This window comes from Arvicanthis niloticus, chromosome 2 (assembly GCF_011762505.2).
Source record: "Arvicanthis niloticus isolate mArvNil1 chromosome 2, mArvNil1.pat.X, whole genome shotgun sequence".
NCBI lineage: Eukaryota > Metazoa > Chordata > Mammalia > Rodentia > Muridae > Arvicanthis > Arvicanthis niloticus.
The window spans coordinates 112418424-112443157 of NC_047659.1; the positions used below are offsets into that span (position 1 = coordinate 112418424).

Below are 24734 nucleotides of genomic sequence, written 5' to 3' on the forward strand. Positions count from 1 at the left end.
CCATTGACATATATAAAGTGTGTGTGTGTGTGTGTGTGTGTGTGTGTGTGTGTGTGTGCACATGTGTACTATGGCCATAATAATATTGCATGCTAAATCATCTTTAGTCATAATTTAGAATAAAACTCATCAATATCTTGATTTGCAAATACCAACTACAGTTTCTCTGATCCAGAAAGCATGCCAGGCTCTGAGTAGAATCTCATTCTCATTGGACCAGCTGATCCACAAAGCATGCTCATGTTAGGGTAGAAGACAGAAGAATCAGCCAAGACTTAACTGTACAAATGCACTGTCAGTCTCTATGTGACTGACTCAGAAGATGCTTTGTGCCCAAAATTTTCATGATCAAACTTAGCATCAGGAGACAGTGAAAAAAATACTCTGAAGAAGGAATTGAGTGGAAAATAAACATTTTCAATAATCAGTAGCAACACTGGATCACAAATGTTGGAACAGTGGTTCAAGAATACTCCATTTGGGTCAACAACACTTTAATTCAGTACAGTAGGATTCCAATAGGCCCTGTTCTCTGAGTTCACATGCAAGTGTGTATTCTGAGAAATGATTGTCATTCTTTGTTGTAGGATTTAATTATTAGTAAATATCTCAAAGTCTAATCTTAGATAATCCACAAACATCTTTCTAAATCTATGTATTTAAAAGGCCAGTTACCTGGCATTAAGTATATACCATGGCATCTTTCTTTCTGTGATGAGGCCTGCTCCATTTATCATTTTTTTATGTAATGCCACTGACCTACAAAAGGTTGCTATAATCAAAGCTTCGAGGAGAACAGTGGCAGTTGGTAATTGAAAATGAAAATGGCACTGAATGTCCCAGACTCTATTACAGCATCTTTTATCTCCTGCTAGGAGTTCTGAAATATACCTCTTGTTTATGTTCCAAGCAGTACCAATCAAAATGGGGGAAGGTCAGGCAAACTGGAATAAATAGAGAATAGAGGTGTTTGGGTTTTATCAGATTCTATTGTCTATGTGGAATGGACTCATTTCTCTGGGACACTCAGCTGCATTGCTCAGCAGGATAGTAGCCGTTCAGATAACACCAGTATCACACTCATGTCAGGATAACAAATGTCTGTTCTTCTCCCCGTTCCTGAATACACGTACGGACTTGCACACTTGAGCAGGTACACATATGCACATGCAAGGTCATCAAAGCATGCCAGATAGATATTCACAGCTAGATTCAAGTCCCATTCAACATAAGCAGGCACTCATCACACACCCAAATGTTAATAAATCAGTACATCCATCAAACACAGAGCTGTGACAACAAATCAAATAAACAAGCCTCTCTGTTCCAGAAATGTAGTATGTAGAGCTAGAACTTTACCAGCTGCTATGTTTTCTGTCTGCTTTGGATCTCAAACCACCTATTGTATAGGATGCTAATGTGGGTTAACATACCGCCATAGCATGAGATGTCACGCAAGTCATATTGGATAATGAGGTTAAAAGCATAGTCATAGGGCAAGCAATTTAACAGCTTACTGTATTCTGGTTGGCTTTTTGAACTTTGCTTTGTTCAACTTGGCCTTCCTTGGCCTCCCTAGCTCTTAACAGTGTTTTGTATACTATTTCATTTTTTTCTGAGCATTGCTTAGTAGACTGGTATCTGACCTGTTCACTTGACATTTCTCTAAGGGTCTACCATTGAACGTCTCAGGAATTCTCTTACTCTTTCCACCCTGTCATTAGATCTAGATCCAGTCAAAATCAAGAACCTGGAGAAGAATGTCAATGAATTCATGTGTCAGTAGAATTAGGCCACCTAATTTTCCTTCTGCGGTGATAACTTCTTATCAAATATCTCATGAATGCTATAAATTCTTCAACTCTGACTGAATTCCTGAGAGTGGGGATAAGGGTCAGACACATTATAGTGATTTTACTAGAAAAACAAAAACATAAAACAAGCAAATACACACACACACACACACACACACACACACACACACACACAAACCCCAAGGTTATGAAACTATGAAATGTGATAAGTTATTCAAAAAATTCCAGTGACTATCCAGCATGCCTCTTTGTCACAAGACTGTGCCTTGTTCACTTTCGGTTGTCTTTCATGTCCTCCTAATGGCAGTTTGTATGTCTTTGCAGTATTGAGTACAAGAATTCTGGGCATGCTTTGATAAAATTGTGTTGCTAACTTAGCATTTCCAAGATTGTCAGTCTCTTTCTTCCTGGTTAATGTAATGTGTGTTCTATGTACTATGTTTACCTCATAGTAGGAGATCCCTCCTCGGGCTCCCTTTTCTTACTGGCTCTGCAACCTACCTGGGATTTCTTTCAAGAATGATGGAAACTCTTCCTTCTTTAGACATTGGCTATTACCTAATTCTGTTTTGTTTTGTTTTGTTTTTCTGAGAATACTTCTAATTTCAAATACAAATTGGAAAGATTTTGTTGGGTATGGGAATTTAAGTTGGAGACATTTTTCCTTTATTCCTAAGAAGACAGAAAACAAAACATTATATTGTCTCTCTACTTCTCTGTGTTTATTGCAAGCTCACACACAAATCTTGACTGTTGCTATTTTAAGTCCAATAGGCCTTTCTTTAACTAGACACATTTTTTACAGTTTTTCTTTATCCTTGGTTTTCAGCAATTTCACAATGACTGATCTGAGTAAGTTTTGTTTCATATTAAGTTTGATTATTGTTATCATACCCTTGATAGAATATCAGCATTGTACCACCCATTAATTTCAACAAACTGGCATCTGTCATTTCTTAAAATATTATTTTTGTCCATTATAAAAAGGATTCCAAAAATTCCAAGTTCTCTCTCAAAGGTTGGGCCAGACTAGCTCTTACATCTTACTACTCTGTTGGTGTGGGCCAGACTATGTCTGCCAGGGCTCCTGCTCACTCTCCTGTGTTTCCTCCTGATTCAGCTTTTAGCTTATTACTTCAGCTGAATGGACCTGCCATCAAATTCACCTATTTAATTATCATCTGGTTTTACAGTGTCTACTTTTCTGAGGAACTTTTTGCCCGTGCATATTACTCAGCTCAGCACCCAAGTTAGGGCATACATTGTTCATTCTCATTTTGTCAATGACCCCCTTTTTTAATTCTCCTGGTCTTCAGTGACCTGCTGTAGCAGTTTTGCACTGCCAGGTAATTTTTGGTTGTATGGTAAACACTGTGCTTAAAAACTTTGAGGATAATTTGAGATTCCGAGTTTTATCTCCCTTCAGAGAAGATTTACTTTTGCTTCCAACAAGTAGGAGAACATAATAGAGAAATGGAACCCAAGGAACCCAAGAAGGAGGTGTATATTTGTTTAAGTTATTTATTAAAATGTGTGTGCGTGAGTGCTGGGAATTAATCCTATGCGCTTACACATTCTAGGCAAGCATTCTACTGCTTAGCTATCTTCCCAGCCCTGGACTTCATTTTTACTTAAAAGTTCATCTGTCTTACAGAAAACCTGAGGCACTTAGAAGAATCTTTCATCCTTAGTGAGCCCTAACCATTCCCATCTTGCCTTCCATCAACCTATAAGGACACTTGGAGTACCCGTTCAATCATTGGTGCTAGAATTCCAGCCCACCTCTCTGTTCCTCATGGAGTCCGTGCTACATTCTTAGCTCACTGGTTCTTTAAAATAATTTCTGTCAGCAATCTGCCTGGTGCTTCCAGAGATTTTTGGTACAGGGTTAGTCTGCATCTGCCAAGTCAGGCAGAAACCCTGTCTCATCATCACCTTCATTTGCATTTCTCTCATAATTATAAAACTGAATCATCTTTTCACTAGAATGTAGGACATTATTTCTTAATGAACTCTCACATCTCTTGCAATTTTTTTCTATTGGATTACTGACCTATATTTCTATTTTTAGAAGTTCTTTACATCTTTTAACACTATTAATTGCCTATAATTTAACAATCTAAGTATTTTTTTTCTCTTTCAAAATACTTGTAAGTTCCACCCCAAAACTTGTGTTTATGACGTCAAATATTTTTTTTTTAATTTTTCCTCATTGATGCTTTGCTTTCAGTCTTACGTGAAAAACTGCTCATGCTTCTACCATTAAGGGGTACATCATGGATTTCTTCTGCACTGAAATGTAAGAAGTGTGTTAATAAGCAAATGCAAAGTGCTAAACTTTCTGGAAGTTTCAGAATTAGAGAATTAGAGTATATGGTATTATGCTGACAGGTCCAGCTGGAAGTTCAAGGTCTAGTTCCCGTGCTCCAATCTCATCCTCAGACATTACTAGAAGAACTCAAGCAGTATTACAAGACGGTTGCTCTTGAAGAATTTTCATCCTGTGTTATCCTTCTACTGTGCCGGCTCATCTAATCTTGTACCATCAGTTTTACTGAAGAATAATATCTCTCCAATTCCTCTGTCTACTTCACATTCCCTGTCTTAAACCACCAATACAAAAGTCTGTTCAGCATTTTCAGTTAAATGAGCCTTAACTCATACTGCAAATCTTAAAATGGCTTTCTTCCTCTTTGCCTGCCTCCACTTGTGTTTATGTCTTCAAGTTCTGACCACCCAGGCTACGTGCTCAATCATGTCTAAGACATATTTCTCGACTGTCAGCATCAATAAATGGCCGCTGGCAGTACAGATTGTACCAGCAAAAGTTGCCCTCAGAAAAGATTATACATGGGAGCTCTTGCTTCATCCCCACTTGGCACACTGAGTTTAACACATCCTCCTGCCCCCCCCCCAGGATGTCCTCCTGTAAAATGATTTCACCTTCTCTTTAAAATGTACAGTAATAAAAACTTCACATATTCATATTTGTAGAATTTTAATTTGTTTATGAATACCCTTGTTATTCATGTTGGGAAAACATACTAGGTATTTAAGCTGATTGTCCTTCTGAATTTCTGGAAATGTGAACAGCCCTCTTCCTGCAACTGTTGAGAATGTTTTGTCAGCCGAGTGTGGTAGGCTGCACCTTTCATCTAAGCATCAGCCAGACCCCTGAGTTGGAAACCAGCCTGGTCTACTGAGTGAGTTCTAGGATAGCCAGGCCTGCACAGAAAAACCCTGGTGATTTGGGGGTTTTTGTTTTATTTGGGTTGGGGGGGGGGGACATTATAACTTGAACCACAGTGATTTGATGTCCTTTCTGAGGGTCATAGAGAAAACAATCACAACACAAGCCAGCAGCAGGCTAGTCACTCAGTACTCAAACATGGCAGTGCCTTAGAAGGTCGAGAGGCAGCCTTGTTGCACACTAGTAGTTTAACAAAGAAAACTCTCCCTGTGAGGAAAAGGGAACTTTCAACTTTCAGGCATGCCTAAGGCAAGATCAGACTTTTTTACTTTTTTTCTTCATTTTTTTAAAGTTTCCTCTCTCTCTCTCTCTCTCTCTCTCTCTCTCTCTCTCTCTCTCTCTCTCTCTCTCTCTCTCTCCAAAGTCCTTTCTTCTATCTCCTGTCCACTCTCTCCCTCCCTCCATTTTTCTTCTCCCTATGTCTTCCTCCCTCCTTCTTTTCTCTGTCTCTCCCCCTTCCTCCCTCTCCCTCCCTCCCATTACTCCCTCTCCCTCCCTCCCTAAATTTAAACAGTACTTTGTGTTGATTAAAGCACATTCTCGCTCTTATCCTACTACACTTCTATTTTGGGAAACTCTGTGTGTGTATTTGATTACCTCACAAATTAAAGAGAACTCTGGAGACAGCTCTGGGATAGTCTAGCATCACGACCCATGACTTCCTCCTGTAACCCACTCTGCAAAAAGAAGTTAAATCCCCAGAGCATTTGGAACTTTAAGAGGGCAGTGGAGGGTGAGAGCAGATTGGCAGCAAGGCTGAGCTGATTCTCTGTAATCAGGATTCTGCTTTCCTTCCGTCAGCTCAAGGCGAGGATGCACCTGCTGTGTTTGCAGAAAGCCAAGGTTCCAGCGAGGCAGAAAACACTTCAGGTCCTGATGGTGAGTCGGAGCTGCCTGTGCTCAACTGTGATTCTGTGGTATTCTGTACACATGTAATCTAGGATGAAGAAGATTATTTGATCTAGGGATCAACATATTTGGTTAGAACAAAGTAAATTTCAAAAGCCAAAATTCTTCTTAGGAAATCATGAAAATGGAAGCCTTTAACACACACATACACACACACACACACACACACACATTCACACCTGTGCACACAAATTTTGTTTTACGATAGCACACATGGGTTAAACATTCCGTACTATATGGAGGTCATGGCGAGTCATTCCAAGGTCAGATTGCAATCCACCTGCCCTGCCCTTAACCCTGTTGCCCAGGCATTCCCAGAGCGCTCCATTGAGCTTGGGCTAAGATTCTTTTCATATCCTCAACTGCTAGCCTCGGAGGCTTTGGCCAGACACACAATGACTCTTTCAGAGCACCTCAAAAATAAACTTATTTAAGGAGATGCCCTCCAAATCAGAGTTAAATAAAGATCCCAGCACCATGAACTTATTAACATTCCCTCTCCTATACACCTAAGTTAAGAACATTCAGAAATGCAGTTATTTATATTAGAATAATAACTGTTTCAGCAGGCATGATTCTACTGAGCCATTAAGGTTTGTGTTTTCAATATTAAAGATTCTTTTCCAGTTTGATTAGAGAGGTATGCTGCGACAGATTTAGGTGAAATAAATCTAGTAACACCCAGCACTCCGTGCAAGAGAAGCTGAGGTAAGACAGGCATCAGCAGCCCACAAAATAAGGGAACTGCCTTTTGTAGACTTCTGAGGGCAGGGGTCAGTGAGCTTGGCAGCTCAGTGAATGTATATTAGATAAGAGAGGAGACAGTAACTCTGGTTACCTGGGGCCTGGAAAGGGAAGAGAAACTCCAGAGGAGAATTCCTAATCCCCTCAGCAACAGTAGAACTCACAGCAAAGAAAACCTGAATCCATAGGTCATAATTATATAAAGTGATACATGTCTATTCATGTTTAGTGATACATAACATTATAAAGTTACCCTTACTTGTGGTCTACTATGCCACAAGGTTCTATAGACAGACACATGCTATAATGTCTAAGTCTGGTTAAGAATATTCAGCTTCGACATTACTAATTTTTTTATGGTAAAACCTCAAATTCCCTTTAGCTCTTTGAAATGCAAATCTACTCTTCTCATCTGCTGACACTCTCCTATGCAAGCCTACACAACTTCTCAATCTTACCTAACTCCACTGCAGAAGCCTCCACCAGGCCCCTCTCTGTGTGTCTGATCTCTAGTGACCACTGCCTTCCACTCAGTTTCTGAGAGATGATTAATCACTTGCCTTTCTGAATACAGTCCATTTCTTTTAATATAATCTCTAGTTCTACACATGTCACAGTTGACAGGATTTACTCCTGTAATGGCAACTAGTATTCCAGTATATATATTAGCTGTATTTTCTTTATCTACCTATAAATTCCTTAATATTTACTCTTATTTTGTGGATATTATGTTGCAAAGAAGTCTTTCAACATACTGAATTTTTTTCCTCCAGAAATATGCTCAGTAATTGGGATGTCAGACCATATGGTAGGTTTTTTTCCCCAAGAAACTTCCATACTCTTTTCTATAATGACTATACTATTTTAAATTCACACTAACAGTTTGCAGGGCTTCTCCAAACCCTTGCCAAGGGTTTATCATTTCCACTGTTTTGATAATCACAATTTCTACTGCAGGGAAATGATATCTTTGTGCAATTTGTAATTTATAGTTCAATATTCCTGTTGGTCATTTTCAAGAAATGTTTGCTTAGATTTGTTACCTATGTATCAAGTAGGTCGCATGTTCTCTTGCTAGTGTTTCTGTAGTTCCTTCTTTTCTGGCTATCAACCCTTTTTCGGTGATATGATTTACTGAGATTCTCCCGTTTGGTATGGCATCTGTCTTAGTTAAGGTTTTATTGCTGTGAACAGACAACATGACCAAGGCACCTCTTATAAAAGGACAAAACTTAACTGGGACTGGCTTAAAGGTCCAGAAGTTCAATCCATCTATCACTAAGGTTGGAGCATGGTAGTGTCCAGGCAGGTATGGGGCAGGAGATGAGAGTTCTACATCTTGATCTGAAGGCTTCCAAAAGACTGACTTACAGGCAGCTAGGAGGGGGGTCTCAAAGCCCATCCCCACAGTGACATGCTTCCTTCAACATGACCACCCCTACTCCAACAAGGTCACATTTCCTAATAGTTCCACTCCCTGGGCCAAGCATATTTAAACCACCACAAAGTCTCTTCACCCCATCAATTTTTTTTTCTGCACAAGAGCCTTCTAATTTGATAAAATCCCACTTATTTACTTTTGTTTTTGTTTCCTGTGCTTTTTTGAGGTCTGTGCCAAAAATCCTTGCCAATGTCCTGAGGTGTTTCCCTTGTTTTCCACCCATAGTCTCACATCTTCTATAAGTCTTTAATCTTCCTGTAGTTGATTGGTGTAGCTGATGAAACAGAGGAGTCTAGTTTTACTCTTCTTCTATAGCCATCCAATACTTATGCAGCATCCAGTGAAAAATCTGTCCTTTGTCCAGTGCATGTTCATAGTACCTTCAAGGCTCTCTAGTAACTCACACGTCTGTTTTAAAGTCTAAACATGATGGTTTGATCATTTCAGTTTTGAAGTATGTCTAATATATATTTTGTCTTTTGCTCAGGATCACTTTGTCTGTTGGAGATTTTTGTAGCTACACATAAAATTATTTTTTCCAACTGTGTGAACAGTATCATTACACTTTTGATATGGATTACATGGGGTAGTATAAAATTTTTTACTTTTTTGTGTTCTGCTTAGTTTCTTTTGTCAATGTTTTGTAGTTAAGTTTCCTCATTGATGGGATTAATTTCTTTATTTCTATGTAAGTCACTATGGGCAGATAGCAATACTACACATTTTTGTATGTTGCTTATATGTTACTCCAACTTTGCTGAATTTAGTTATTGGTTCTACTACAAAGGAGTCTTTGGCATTTCCTATAAATAAAATAAAATCATGTATAAACATGGGCAACTTTTCACTTTTGGTACCCTTTATTCTATTTATTGCTTGAGGACTCTGGACAATTTGCAGAGCTCTGTCAAATGAAAGTGGACATGAAATGGGACTCTTATTTCACATCTTAGGCAGAAAGCTTGTTAGTTGGGCTATTATAATTGTTATTTATATGTTGTGTTTACACAGTTTGTCCAGCATTTTAATCATGAAACAGCTTTTTATCAGATGCCTTATTGGCATTGATTGACAGAATTGATGGGTCTCATCTGCATACATTGAACCATCATTTCCTCCTGGGATGAATCCCACTTGTCTGAGTGTAGAATCTTTTAACTGTGTAGTTGGATTTGGCTTCCAAGTTTTGTTCATAATTTTATATTTGTGTTAATTGAGGCAGTTGATCCAGAGTGTTCTCTCTCTCCTGCCCTCCCCTTTTATTCTGTATAGTGAGGAGGGAGAGGAGGAAGGGGAAGAGAAGGAGGGCCATCAGACTGTTTAATGAAAGTAATGTTGGCTTTATAAAATGAGTTTGGAAGAATTTTTTTTTCTCTTATTTTTGGAATGACTTCTGTGAATTGATGAGTTCTTTAAATGTTGCCTTCACTGAACAAAACTCAGAACTACTGACATCAGTAATACTGTGGGTAGGACAGGAATTTTTGTTATTGATCCAATCTCTCTTCTTGTTATTGATCTTTTCTACTACTTTATGATTCAGTCTTGAGAATGTGTAGGAGTTTGACATATAGCTGTTATATAACCAGTCTGGATCTTTTGTATTTATCAGTTATATTGCCTCTCTTTAAATCTGATTTTATTATTCTCTTTCCTAAAGTTAGCTGAAGGTTCATTATTTTAATCCTTCTAAAGAAGTTTTATATGTTTGCATTGTTTGATTATTTTTTTTAATTAGTGTTGGTTTGATGTTGTTTTTGAGATCCTTGATATTCATGGATAGGTTGTTTGCAATATTTCCAATTTCCTCTTATAATTGGATTAATTCCTACAAACTTCCCTTTTAATGTTATGGCCATCACATCTGCTAGGTTTTAGTATGTTATCTACATTTTTATTTGTTTCAGTGTATTTCAATGGCCAATTTTATCCCTACATCCACAGATGGTTAACAATATAATTTACATCTAAAAAATATGTTGGGCTTTTCTGTATGACATATGTTCTGAAGAATGTTCTGTGTGCCTTTAGCAAATGGAGCATTCTGTGGATGACTGCTGGAGCCCTGGGTCTAGGGTACAATTAAACCCTCTTGTTTGCATGGGATATTTGGTCTAGATGAATGTATGGTTATTCCTGATTCCTTTTGAATCCCCTTAGCATGGAATATTTCACTCGATTGCTTTGTTCTCATTCTATATATGCCTTGAGTTATAAAGTGAGTTTTGTTGAATCATTATGTGGTTTGGCTATGTGTTGTATCCCAATCAGTAACTATGATATTTATTTGTATATGTAAAAATTCATTTACATCCAAAGTAATTATAGGTAAACTCTTATACCAGCCCTTATATAAAGCATTCCTACCCTTCCGGTACTTCCATTCTTCATCGTACATTTGGTTTGCTTTACAAATATTTTCATCACACATAAAAATCATCTGAACTAATAGCATACAGAACAGACACAAAAGGGTGAAAACATACTCATAAGAGAGTTGGTTAAGTATGGTGACACATACTTGTAATTTCAGCTCTTTAAAATCAGAGGCAAAGACGATGACGAGTTCAAAGTTATCCTCAGCTACATTATAAGTTCAGTCCACTCTGGGTTACATAAGATACTGCATTGAAAAATGGGAGAAGTGGAGTAAAGCAAGAGTAGTTTTGAGCTTTTGAAAATCTAATTCTCTGTCTTGGTTATTGGTTATTTCTTGGTCTATTGGTCTGGCGATCATTAGCTTTTTTAATCTTCTTTGTAAAAGTACTCTTATCTGCCATGTTTCCACTGCTAGGCAGTTTGATTTATTTGTAAATTAGTGCATACATTTTACAGATACCTATTCTTCTTACTTGATAACTCTTTCAGTCTGAAAGGTCTCTTTGCATTTTTGTAGTGCAGACTCACACACTGTCTTGGCTTCAGTTTGGTGATGTTTCTGTCAGTCCTTGATTACTAATGTAGACTTTTGCTGGACACTGTGTCTCTTCCCATCAGTCCTATAAAGATTATATGCCACTTTCTCCTGGCCAGTATGATATACTGAGCAACCTGCTTTCAGAGAACTTGGGACACCTATCAACTTTATTTGCTTCTTTTCTCTTATAGCTTTGAGAATATCTTTATTGCTTATCTTAAATCATAACATACATTGGGAAGGTAGACTGTATTAAATTTGATTGGTGACCTTGGACCTTGCTATATGTAGATGATTGTATTGTTCATGAGGAATGAGTTCTATAGTTGAATAATTTCTACTCCTTTGGTATTGCCAAGCTGTTCTTAGACTCCAATTATCCAAATATTTCTTTTTCTAATAGTGTCCCAAAGACATATTATTTGCCTTTCTCACTTTCAGTTCTGCATCTCATGGAAGCTCACTAATGGTTCTCACTAACTAATCTCCTGGTGCCTTCTACTGTGATTTTGATTTGCTAAGCATTTTTTTTTTGAAGATTTTTATATATGAGTACACTGTAGCTGTCTTCAGACAAACCAGAAGAGGACATTGGGTCCCATTACAGATGGTTGTGAGCCACCATGTGGTTGCTGGGAATTGAACTTGGGACCTCTAGAAGAACAGTCAATGGTCTTAACCACTGAGCCATCTCTCCAGCCCACACTAAGCAAATTTTTTAGCACATATTTTGGGGGTTGATTTTTTAAAAATCCTTTTGTCTTTGTAGCATTTCTGTTTTCTTCTGTCTCATTAAAGCTCTTTTTTTTTAAAAAACAACAACAAAAACATAAGTATTTGCATTTCCAGAGAGTTCTCCTGCACTGGTACCTACCTAGCCAGTTTCAGACATCTATTTTAGCCATGACTCAAAATACTTGATATTGTTAGCACATCAGGCCATTCCAATATCAACCAGTGAGCTTCTGCCCCAGCTTTGTTCATGTCCATCTTCCCAAAAATGTGAAGCAGACTACATATGTTCTGATGCCTCCTCCATTCTGTAGTTCAGTACTGGACAGCTCCCAGGTCAAGGTCTATGGAGAGATTGTATTGTTTCAGCCAAAATTTGTCTAAATACACTCTGTTTTATTGTTCATAATAAAATTGTGTCTGTCCCCATAAGCCTGTCTCTGTTTTCCACAGTTACAGCTTGTTGTGAGATGCCAGGGCAGGGCTTAGACTGACTTCAGAAAAAATTCACTGTTGAAAGTCTAGCCTTTAGCTCCAATGTCACATTTGTGGCCAGTAATGCTGCCAAGAGTAGCACAACATTGGGGTAGGTCCAAGGCACACACTAATATGACTGCTTGTTGGTGAAATGGAATTGTGGCAAGAAATTGTTGCGAACAGTTTGAGCTGTGTGAGATACTTTAGAAGTCTAGCACCCCATGTTTTTACCTTACCCTGGAGATCTTCCAGAGGCTGTTGGTAGCCAAGCCTGGGAGTGGGAGCCATTAACAGTTTCTTAGTGTTAGGTTTCATCCAGGAATTTGGCCCTGGGCTGCTAAAACCTATCAGGTAGTACTCTCAACAATTGTTTTTATAGCAAACTAAGTTGAAATAGTGTTGACCACAGCAGTCTTTACTGATGCTAAGCTGAGATATGCCCAAGTCTCATGGTAGCAAGAATCTGCATAGACAGATACATCAAGGAACAACATTTCAGTTGGTATTGGCCAAAGCACAGGACACAGTCTATTCCTGGTGCCAGGACAACGCTGGAACTCTGTTAACTGGCTTGTTAAAGCTACATTACCTGAGATCTGAGATAAATAGTAGAGACAGTCCCTTGGCTATCAAGGCTGGCACTAAGCTGGGTCACATACAAGGCTTATAACTACAGAGGTTTTCATAGCCACAGAAAGAGAGCATCTGTGCTGTAGGCTGCCAAAGCTGTATCCAAACTGGAGTCTGTTCCTGGAGTAGACGTGTCTCTGCCTGATGTTAGAAATGTGCTCTCAGGCTGTTTGAGCTGTGGCAGACACACTTTCTACCAGGTCCTGGATCAAAGTACCACAGGTGTGTTAATGCTGCATGCTAGCTTGCTTTAAAAACTTTCTTCCTAGGAGGTTGAGCCTTGTTCTCCACTTAGCCACCATAGACTTAAGGAGGCATTGTGGAGGTAGTTAGCTACCAAGCCTAATGTAGTTTCAGTAGTTCAGGCTCTAGCTCTCCACCTGGTGCCTAGGAATCACAAGCCTTTCTCCAGCACCAGATTTCACTGTGGCTAGCTTTGTTCCATAGTTCAGTTTAAGACTGGGACTCAATTATGTCTCCCTCTTTTAAGCCAGCAACATCTCCCCATGCAGAGCTAAATGTTTAGAGTAAGGGGAAGGATGCCACAGGCAATACCTGCTGCTTGCTTCAGTGTGTCTTCTTATTTTGTTACACTAGAATGTGAGAGTGACATCTGTCACCCCATTTATTGCCAGCATTAATTCTGCTGATCTGCATAGCTAGGTAGTTGCCCCCTCCTTCCTTCATGGCTACATAAGCAAGTGTCCTCCCTGAAGTTGCTTGCTGAGTCAAAGAGGATGACCTTCTTCAATGGAGGAAGAAAAGTTTTCCATCAAGGGTAGACGGCACTGCCCTGCTAGAGCCTCCAAACAAATTCTCATGTTGTTATGCTAAAGGCAGGCATCATGGTCTCTCACTGATTTAATCAGTCACCATAGAGCTAGTTTATTAGCTGTTGAACTCCAACTGTCTCTGAAAAGACAAACACCAAAACATGTCAGTCAGCCACCATCTTTCTCTACCTTTGAGGGGTTTTTCAGGGAAAGAAAAAAGTAACTTACTTTGAGTTAATAATCAATTAGGAAATAATTCAGTCATAAGGGCAAGTAGTAGCATGGTAGTTTTAAATAAAGCTTCTTATAGTAGCCATTTCTCTACCACATAGCTTTGCCCCATAAGCTTGCCATCTTCTGAACTGTCTCCCCTAATTCTTAGCCCTCTACCTATGAGCATTCATTATCCAGAAGATGCCCCAGATCTGCCCAGCCTGACAATGATGTTCAGTTGAAGGGAACCAGCTTCAGCCTGCCCCTAAAATGATGGTCATAGATTCTTATCCCTTCTTCGCAAAGCAGGCTTCATGGATGTGCAGCCCCCCCCCCCCATACACTACTGGTCCTTGATGAACAAGAAAGTGATATGTAAAATCTTGAGTCTATGTCCTAGATGCAGTAGAGACCTGTAGACTCTGAAGCCTTAGCAAGAACTTCTTTAATATGATTAAACTTTACTTTTTCACAGAGCTATTTTATCATGGAATACTTTTTATAGAACATGTATTAATAGGTTGTAGACTGGGTGTCTTTTGACTGGAAGGAACAGAAAATGAGCATTACACTGTATACTCCACTCTGAAAGATGGAACTTACAGAAATACAAGTGCCCGGTTGAATAGAACATAAATGTCTCTCTTGCTGACAGAACTATTGCATCTGGCCAGTTTAAAGATGAAGTTTGAAATGACTTGACAAATAATTAGTAAATCAGCACAGTTTTCAGAAAGAAAAGAGAGACCACTACTTTAAGCCTGAAATCCTGAGAAGGATCGTGGGATGCTATCCAAGGACATCATTCTTCGAAGCATCTGTGTAGTGTGGGACCAGCATTCACTATTATGCCATTATTTTACTCTTTCATGTTCTGAAAAAGAAAAGAATTTTAGTCACTGGTTTTATGCAAAAAACTGAACACCTCCCAAATAAATAGAGGTTATTATACTGATGGCATTAGCCAGTATTGCCAGTGCATGGCAGGCGAGGGGGATATGTCCAGTTCACAAAGTGGAAGGCACCAATTTTGTATTTGGAGGTGGGTGTTAGAAGAACACTAACTACAAGTGTCAGGTGTCTTTCCTTAGTTTCTTGGAAAGGAGGGGAGCTGATGGCCACCAGCACTGGTCCTGAATATTTGTACTAAGGGTTATATTTGTTTGCCAGGGATTCAAAGTCAGAGTTTCAGCTAATTATCTTTCATTGTCTGATTCCTGTGTTGTTTGGAACTCAACCCTTGACTCTGTTCGAGGCAAGCACTCTACCAACTGAGCTATATTCCCGGTCTCCCACCATCCATTTCTTTATGTATTTTCTTAGCTTACAGTATGGGCTTGGATACTAAAAATCTCATTAAACTTGCTGACCCTTGGAAATTTTCAGAGTGACTGCTTTGGGTCACTTTTGGAGAAAGGCAGTAATTATACATTCTATGTTTATATAAATGCTCACACAGAAGGAACACAATCAAGTAAAAGGCACACATGTTGCTTTGCTTTTCTATCTCATGGCCGCTACTGGCTGTTGTACCCAGTAGCAAATCTGCAGAAACTGTTTTGAATTCTGAAATTGAAAACACAGCAAACTGAACGGGTTCTATTGACCTTGCCACTATGGAGGGAGCAGTGCACCTCTCTGCATGTCAATGATCTGCTTTTCTTTGTTTTCTCTCTTGGTTTTCCTAGATATCTATTAGGGCCTTTGAATTTATCTATTTAAAGATGGTAATAAATACACTCACATTGCCAAACCACGACTCTTGCATGAAACGACAGCTCAGCAGAGAGGAGAGTGAATCCTAACCTCCTGGTCCCCATGTCATGAATAAATGAAAACCGAAAAGGCAGAAGACAGGAAATTGGAACATTTTCAAACAATAGAGGCAATTTTCATGTGTTCAACAATTTAGGTTTGATAATGATTTAACTCTTTCTGCTTACAGTTGACATGAACAGTCAGGTGGATGGTGTAAATGAGCCAACAGAGAGTCTGCAAGAAGATCTCCAATAGGTAAGTTACCCCAATAGAGAGATTCTTCAATTCATGAGCTAACCATAAGTATTAATTTGCAAACATGTTGTATTTCTCTTGGTTTTGTCATGTCCCAGTGTGTATGTAGCTTGGGCTTGACTTTAGAGATCTTTAAACCAAATAACACAATGTTAAGAAGAAATATTACCTCATAGAAGCTTGTGATCCTTAAGTAGAAAGAATGAGCTGTGTAACAAGCATATTTAAATCATGGAACACCTTAGATTTCCTCACTTTGACAATAAGAATAGTATTTTCCCATCAGTCTTACCTCTTGGCTCCTAGAGTGACCACATTACTTCAGTAACCCCAGGTGATTCCAGAAGCATCACTTTTCCAGGAACACCACAGTGCATTGTTTGGTATATCTGGTTTTTAAGTGTAACACTAAATCTTTACCTGAAAAACTGTATAAAGACATATAAATATGTGTTGGCAGAAAAATACGTGCCTGAGGTAGCACACGTGGCCTCCTGAGGACATGTGCATCTTGACAGACATACCTTGAGTTCAATAAGCCCGAGGCAACTCCAAGGAAAAATAAAGTGGTAACCAGACCACACAGCTAAATCCTATGTAGAGTGATTAATAATATACTAGTGTTTCCTTGACTTTCCCAACCCTAGAAAGGACTAGGGAAAAATCTGAAAATAAAGAAGTTAGCCTTACTATTAACTACATATTAAAAACACTGGAGAGCAATGAACTCTGAGGCAGTGATGGTAGAACACAGATAGGCCATGGCTGCTCCTTTTACTCCCTAGTTCCTCTTGGTCTCTACGTCCTGCTGGAAGACCACCTTGCATCAGACTTGAGCTCTAGACACATAATGGGATGAAAGTTCTAACGACTATAGCTGAGAACATATCGAACATCGTCATGATAATCATCAACTTTATGCAGCTATAAATGTAATACTATTTTTATATCACAAAACTGTTTTAAAAATACACATTTATATAAACATGAACTCATAACATTTTTACCTTAGCCATGTGCTGCAAATACTCTGGGAAGTTTCCATTGAAAAATAATGAACTGAGAGACACGTAAACAGTTCCCACCGTTCCTCAGTGCCTCCTATCATTTTTGTTCTTTAGCCTCCAACAAACTACACAGTTGTTACTCTCTGAGCCTCATCAGACTTAGTTTGATGCGAATTGACACTGAACTACTTCCTTTAGAAAGTTAACCTCATCATCTCGTACAAAAAATATGGAGTAACTGGAACTTCTACATTGGCATTGATAGGAGTTAAAAATGTTATAGCCCATGTTTTCAATTACTCTAACAAAAATCAGTGAATAAGGAGGAAAGATTTATTTTAACTCTTGAGCTTGAAGATCAGCAGGAGCGTCAAGATAAGGAAAGGCCACTTGAGTTCCAATAAAATCTTCAAGATCATACCCACACTGACTATAGTCAATTCTTTTAAAACTATTATACTTAAATAAAAGAGGTGAAGAAGCCCAAAGAGTTTATCATAAAAAAAAGACCATTCAGCATTATCAAGCTGATTTTGTCCAAGGAATTTTAAGGATAGTTTCATAGATGCAAATTAATAAATGTAATGGCATTAAATAGTCTGGAGGAAAAGATTATATGATCATTTGAATATTTTTAAATCTATCAGATGTTTTAGCAACACTTAATTATAACACTCCCTCCAGTATTACACTTTAATGGCCAGTATTATACCAAATGTTGAAAAATGAAAGCATGTCCTATAAGTCCATGGTACCACTACTTACTAACCTGTGAGAAAATACCAGGTAGAAGCACTATAAGGGGAAAGAATATGGCTTTAGAGAGGATGGTTCCTTACTCTGTGGCAGCCTGTTTTGCTGGTGATGAAAGCCTGTAAAATGACCTTCTAATGACTTGGAGCATCAGGAAGCAGAATACTAGACCAGAATTAGAAAAGAGTGTGAACTTCACTGGCCTGCTTCTAAATACCCTATGTCATCCAGATAGACTTGACTTCAGTGGTTTCTATCACATCCCAAAATAGTACAACCACCCAGAAACCAAGTGTTTAGGGGTCTGAGCCCATGGTGGCCCTTTTACATTCAAACCATAGTAAATGCAGAAGAAGATAAAGTGTTGTCACTCTTTTCTAGAAGTTTTAGAAAGAAAAATAAATACATAAAAATGGAAGAGGAAGAATAATAATATTCTTTTTGCAGATGATATTGTTCTATATAGAAGGACAGATAAAATCAGGAAAGTAGCAGTTCACAGATCATCTTAACAATGTTTTGAGGAAAAAACAGGAAAGCAATCTTTCAAAATAACTACAAAAAAAAAAAAAAAAAAAAAAAAAAAAAAAAAAAAAAACCTATCAGCACTAAATTTAACCAAGGGAGTGAAAGATGTTTCTGGTGAAAATCATAAGACACCAAGGCATGAAATCAGAGATGCATATACATAAGAGAAGTTCCATTTCATGGATTTAGGAGAATTAGCATTGTTAAACTGTTCATATTTTTAAAAAATGTCCTATAGGCTCAATGCAATCTCTGCCATAACACCCACTATAGTCTGAATGAGAAATATCCCTTACAAGCTTAATGTTTGTTAACTTGGCCCCTTGCTGGTATACTTTTTTGAAGGTTATTTAGGCAGTCTTCCCTTTGCTTCCTGACTATGGACTCAAGGTCACATCCTACCATCTTACCTTTCCTCTCCAACTACCATAATGGACTGTATCCTTTATTAAACTGCAGCATAGAAAATCTCTTTCTCCCTTATTTTGCTTCTTGTCAGGTATTAAGTTACAGCAATTAGCAAAGCAACTAAGATAAAAAAACAATGTGTTTCTTCACAAAAATGGAACAACAGCAGCAAAACCCTAATCATATGGAAATAAAAAAACAAAACAAAACAAATGTAATTCTGAGTAAAAAGAGCCAACTTGAAGGCATGGCCTTGGAAAGCCAGAATCCACGTGCAGAAGATTGAAATGTGCCTACCACTTTTCACTAAGAAACAGGGGTGGAAGGGGCATCAAACACCTAAATGTAACACCCCAAACAGAGGAAAACACTTTATATCAGTGATCTGGGCAATGATATTCCCAGAGAGGACCCAAATAGTACAAGAGCAAAAGGAAAACTTGAAAAGTAAGATTACATTCAATGGCAAAGCTTCTATGAAATGAAGCAAATGACGATGAGCGACACAATGTAGAGACATCTACAGAGTCAGGGAGGTGTCTGACAGCTACATATCCCAAAGGAAGAATATTCAGAGAGGAGCCCCAAAAAACTTAAAAGCAAATTTTCTACTTAATAAGAAAATGACCCAAATAGATATCTCTCAAAATAACAATGCCCAACTAATATATGAAGAACAAAGGAAAACAAAACAATGAATACCATTAGCCATCAGGGAAATGCAAATCCACACTAGAGTAATATTCCATCTCACTCAGTTCAGCATCACTGTTGATTTTAAAAGGTTGGTGAAAATGTGCCCCCAAAAAACTTAACCCAGTGTTGGTGGTAATGTAAATCCACTGTAGAAAACAAGATGAAGTTTTCTCAAACAAGAAAAATAGAATCTCTGTAAGATATAGCTCATAGGAATTGGAAAAGTAGAAACTACAATCAGAGTACATTGTATGAAAAAAATCTATTTTCAATAAAAGAAAAAATGGAACAATGTATAGCCATCCCAGTCCTTAGCATAGATCAGCATGGCATATCCACATGCAGGTGTTTATTGCTATATTATTCATGGTAGCTAAAATAGTTATGTTGTATGTTCACAAAGAAAACGTCATAATGGACAAATATATATATAATGAAATATAGTGCATTGTGTTAAATGAAATAAGCCACTAAACAAAAATGTCAACATGAAGTGAAGATAATGGTAGCTAGGGATTGAGAGAGGTCTAGCTTGGGCATGGGATGGGGGGGGGCATTTGCTAGGACCATGTACACTGTAGGCATGAATATAAATAGCACACTGAATCCCATTCATATGGGGCTATTTTTTTTTTTGACACAGTCTAAGTATCTCATCGTAGAATGGATGAAAAATGTGACCTTTCTAGACAGAGTAATGGCAGTCATTGCTAAAAAAATAAAAAAAGAATAAAGAAGCAAGAATATAACTCTCAAACACTATGCTGAGTGAGAGGAGCCAAGCTCAGAGATGCTTGTGTGATCCCATTTGTAGAAATCTCATTTGTAGAAAGTACTAGATCAGGTAACCCAACCTCACAAGTATTGGTTCCAGCAGAAGCAGACTTGGGAAAGGGAATTTTTTTCAGTCAGGAGAATTTTTTTTTTGAACATGATAGTATCATGGAGTAAATGTGACTCTTGAGACTAGGAGTAACTGAATACACCTGGATTGTGCATTTCCCTGAAGGTAAGGTAGACCTCAGTTTTAAAGGTCAACTATTAGAGTTGTCTCATTGGTGGAGAATCCAGCAGCTACTCAACAAAAAAGGGTCTCAACAAAGGCTTTTGCAAATCTGCATACTAAAAGTTGTGTATATACCAGTCTCTAGGATCTAGAATGTACCAATAGGCTGGGAAAGGAGGAACACATCAAAGGTAGATTGTTCAAAGAATTCTGTGAACACTTGAGTTAATCGTCCCCATCAGCCGAAGCGGTTTGTCATGTGGCCTACATTTATCAGCAGTGATTTAGAAGATCTTTAAAGATACCATGTGCCAGCAATTACAGTTCAGATAGGCAAAGCTCTTTGATAGTCAAATAAGCTATTCCTAGGCCTGTTTGAGGACTGAGAGACATTTCAAGTGCTGCCTTAAAAGGCACTCCTTAACTAAGCCTTGTGAAGATGCTTAATCTTTAATCTAACAAATGATTTCTCTTTGTCTTCCTCAGGGCCACAAGATGAAGCAAAGGAACAAAGAACTGAAGCTAAATGACAGCCCTCAGCATGGCAAGGCCTGGCCCTGGGGGACTTGGGAAGATGATAGCGTGTGCTGTGGAAGGGGGTGGGGGAGGGGGGAAGGCAAGTTCATGGAAGAAAGGGGGTCCTTTGCTCTAATTCTCTAGCTGCATTTTGTTGTTTACCGACAGAAAGGAAAAAAAAATGAAAAAACAAAACAAAAAGAAAAGACAAGAAAAAAGAAAAAGCAAGCAAGCTCCCTCCATTTGGTGGGAGGCCCCATGCTAAGCATCTTTCAGGCACTCAGTCATCATTTCTGTCTTTTCTCCATGCCTCACCCTAGGGCCATGCTGATAGGGTTAATACTCACCCGGGTCTCCTAACCCCTCTCTGCTTTCTTGAGTCTTGCACAAAGCTGGTCATAGGACGATTTGTTTCACAAAAAACAAAGAAGGTAATGACAAGCTGTAGGCTAAATTTCAATAGTTACCATGCCCTGCATTGGTATAAACCACAGACAAAGGAGAGAGGATAGAAAATGGGTACAAACCTCAGATAACACTTAGAAGAAGTCTGAATAAGGAGTCCAAAATATTCAAATCAGGCATTAACAAAGAAGGCCAGTCTCAGCAGCCAGTAGATTCTCCACCTTTCACACTCAGGATGCTGTGTGCGTTCCTTTTGTGAGGCTGATTGCAAGCACTGCTTCCTTATGAGGTCTTCACTGTGTGCTTCCATGTGGAGCCCATCACCAAGATGTGGTTCTCTGTACACAATTGGAATGGGTGTTACTATCATTGAGATCAAAGGGACCATCTTGCTTCATTTAGGACTCAAATAAATCTATTAATAACAATTTGAGTTTTCAAAGTCCACTTGAAGTCTCTACTCTTCATAAAAGAATATCCATGTTGACCCAAGATCTGATAGCCCTCAGAGGTTCACAATTGAGGTTAGGAGCATTTGGAGCCATTACTTCCAGCCCTGACTTTCTGGTCTGCTAATGCCAAATCCAAGGGTGATTTGATGGCTCATCCATTTCATCCAAAATTTAGCCAGAACTATCCATAACTTAAGCCAGTGGAACAGTGGTAGCTCAAGCAATGAGGACCAGAGGAAGCTGGGCACCATTCCAACATTCCATCCCAAACCAAACCTAGGTGCCTCTTGGGGTGCCAAAGACATGGTAGTGTCTTTTGCGTATCATCTTAACTCCATAGTGTTTTAGAATTGTGATGTTTTATGTTGCTATTCCTGACAGAAGGGGAAAGTGGAACTGAAAGTATCTAAAGTCAACAGTGAGATAATACCACTTCATAAGTATCTCATCCAATTTGCTAGTTTTGCTCTTTCCTGTGGAAAATGCATCTTATCTTCCCATGACTAGTTTTCACTTGCTCTGCATTAATTTCTGCTTCTAGGTAATTTATTTGGTATGATAGAGTAAGTAGCAAACCATACCTTTGCATATGTTACGTTTTCATATCTCTTATTTTCATTAATGCAGTTCTTCAATACAACAAGGATGTTTCAGGGGTTTCATAATGTTTCCCCATGGTTTTTGCTCTTTTCTTTTCTACAGTTTGACATGACAGCATATACCTCTCCATTACACATTGTTTTCTAGAACAATGCTTCCTCTAAATAATCTAAAATAGGATGCCATCCAGATAGATAGCTTCAATGTTTCTTGCCATCTTCATAGCTATTTTACAAGCACCCATCTATTTTGTGAAGTGCTGGACAAGAGAATCTTGCTAGGAAGGCATTTCCCTATAATTCCCTGGGAAGTGTTGCTAAATCTCCTTTATAGAGTCCCAGTGGGAAGGCACACCTGAGATAAGAGGAATAGCCAGGACTGGGATAATGCCAGCCCACCTTTCTCATTACCAACAGCAGCCATTGTTTATGCTCATTTTGTGTGGGGCTGGGTTAAGAAACAGGGAGAGAGAATTCTGTGGAAACTGTAGGAAAAGGAAAGCAATCCTTAGATTTAGGAAACAGAGAAGGAGTCCCAACTCCTGAATTTGCTTAAACTTCCTTTTATGAATTAAAGTGCATTTTCATCTTTGCTTTGCAGTAGTAGATTTTTGGTTGCTATGTGGCTGAATGATTGTATGCTTTAAAATAAGTAATGCAGTTAATTTACACTTCAATAATGAAATATAAAAATTTTAGCTCTGGGCCAGACTGAAGGCATCTCAGACAAGGAAACCCATTGTTTGCTGGCCCTGTCACTGCACAGGCTGTACAATGCAGTACATGTGGGAAGTAGACCCATGCTTTCCACACATGAATGTTGGATGGCCATTTCCAAACACACTTCAGCCAGGCCACATAACATGAAGGGCAACAGGGGGATGGGAGGAAAGTAGCCCTGTTATTAGTCATGTTTGCATACAGAGGATTGAAGTAGACCTTCAACATAATAGTCCTAATTTAAAAGGTACTCACTGCAGACTAGACAAAGGGGCTTTTCCTCTTGCCCGATAACTATTCAAATGATGGACAAGTCTTCTTTGATAAAAGCTTACAAAGAAGCCATCTGAAGCACTGTCTATGACACTGGGTCACATATCAATCACTGCAGCTAATTGTAAATCTTTCTATGAAACACTGAAAAGCCTCTTTGTGAATTAATACAGTTCTGCTTGATGCACTTGGTTTGCAAAGACATTTCTCTGTATGGTGCATGTCAGCTGTGCTTTGAAAAACAACAAAGTTAGCAGAATATGTTCAATATATTTTCTCGGGAAATAGGGTTTTTATCATATGACTCATTAAGGATTTGCCTTACCCTGACATTTGTGATATAAAGGAAAATCAGGAAAAAAGTAATTTTCTTGAACAAGATATGTTTTTACTTAATGCAAATAAATGTAGTCTGTTGCTTGCAAGGAAAAAAAAATGTCTTCTGGTATTACTAGGGTAACACGTGCCTCTTTTGTTAAACCAGTCTTGAAATGCTGGACAGCTTCTGAGTCTGTTTGTCTCTCTTCATCTGTGCCACACACTATAACACTTAAATGACTGTTGCCTTCAAACTATATTTGTTAGAGCAGAGTGCAAATAAACTTCTTTGAGAGGATAATGTGGAATTATGTGTTTTGTGAAATTTGTCCTTTAGCCACAAGCAGTAACTCTGTATTCATTTAATGCTATCTATGTGGTCATAAATAAGCATATTTAAAGTTGCCTTGATTAGTCCACTTTGACTCGATGTTTGTTCCTTACTGAGACAAGTTGGAGTTTGCCCATGTTTTCCCATCTACAGAGAAGTTTCTATTAGACACCCCCAAACACACTTACACACACACACCCCAATTTTTTTCTTTCCAAATAAGCCATTAACTTACTGTTTCTGAGATGCAGACATAGGTTGCTGAGATAAAAAGAATATAGGTCCATCCTTGGGGTACATCCTCCACTACTGGGATTCTTCTCAAGTACTTCCTGTGAGCTTCATCACTGGCTATGTGATTGTGGCAGCCACACCCTCACCCTACTATTGACAGAATCATGATAGATAAAATTACAAAACATGGTTTAAAGTGTAGCACAGAGCCTCCAAAAATCACTGTGAAAAGACCCAATGCCCTTTCCAAAGTGGGTATACATAATCATTCCACAAAATTAAATTTCTATTCCTTTCAGAATAAATGCTATCAGTTTTCCAGTTGTTATTCTTGTAGGCAACCAAATGAGATCTTTCATAAAATGCCAGTAATGGACGGACCAAGAGCAGCTAAGCTGCCACACAAGAGGAACATGTTTCCAGTAGTAAATAAAATTTAAAGAAGAAATAAAAAGCAGGCAGCACAGTCTCCTGTTTTAGCAGGCATTCTTAACACAATGGTTCACAATGATAATGATGATTATTTGAGTTCATTCAAGCCCTGCTAGATACAATGCTTCTTTTATACCCAGCTA

General features: G+C 38.5%; 1 protein-coding gene across 12 annotated transcripts in view; it reads left to right on the plus strand.

The window, feature by feature from the left end:
* Positions 1–23902, plus strand: part of Macrod2 (mono-ADP ribosylhydrolase 2) — a 1857339-nt gene extending 1833437 nt beyond the window's left edge. For 8 of the 12 annotated variants that reach the window (XM_076929849.1, XM_076929850.1, XM_034494739.2 and 5 more), the window contains 3 exons: positions 5866–5943; positions 15846–15913; positions 20798–23902. In XM_076929849.1, the coding sequence (XP_076785964.1) occupies positions 5866–5943; positions 15846–15913 (146 nt within the window). In that variant the 3' untranslated portion in view covers positions 20798–23902. The remainder of the gene's footprint in view (positions 1–5865; positions 5944–15845; positions 15914–20797) is intronic. The other 4 variants (XM_076929852.1, XM_076929853.1, XM_076929856.1 and 1 more) reach the window with 1 other exon arrangement.
* Positions 23903–24734: the final 832 nt, after the last annotated feature.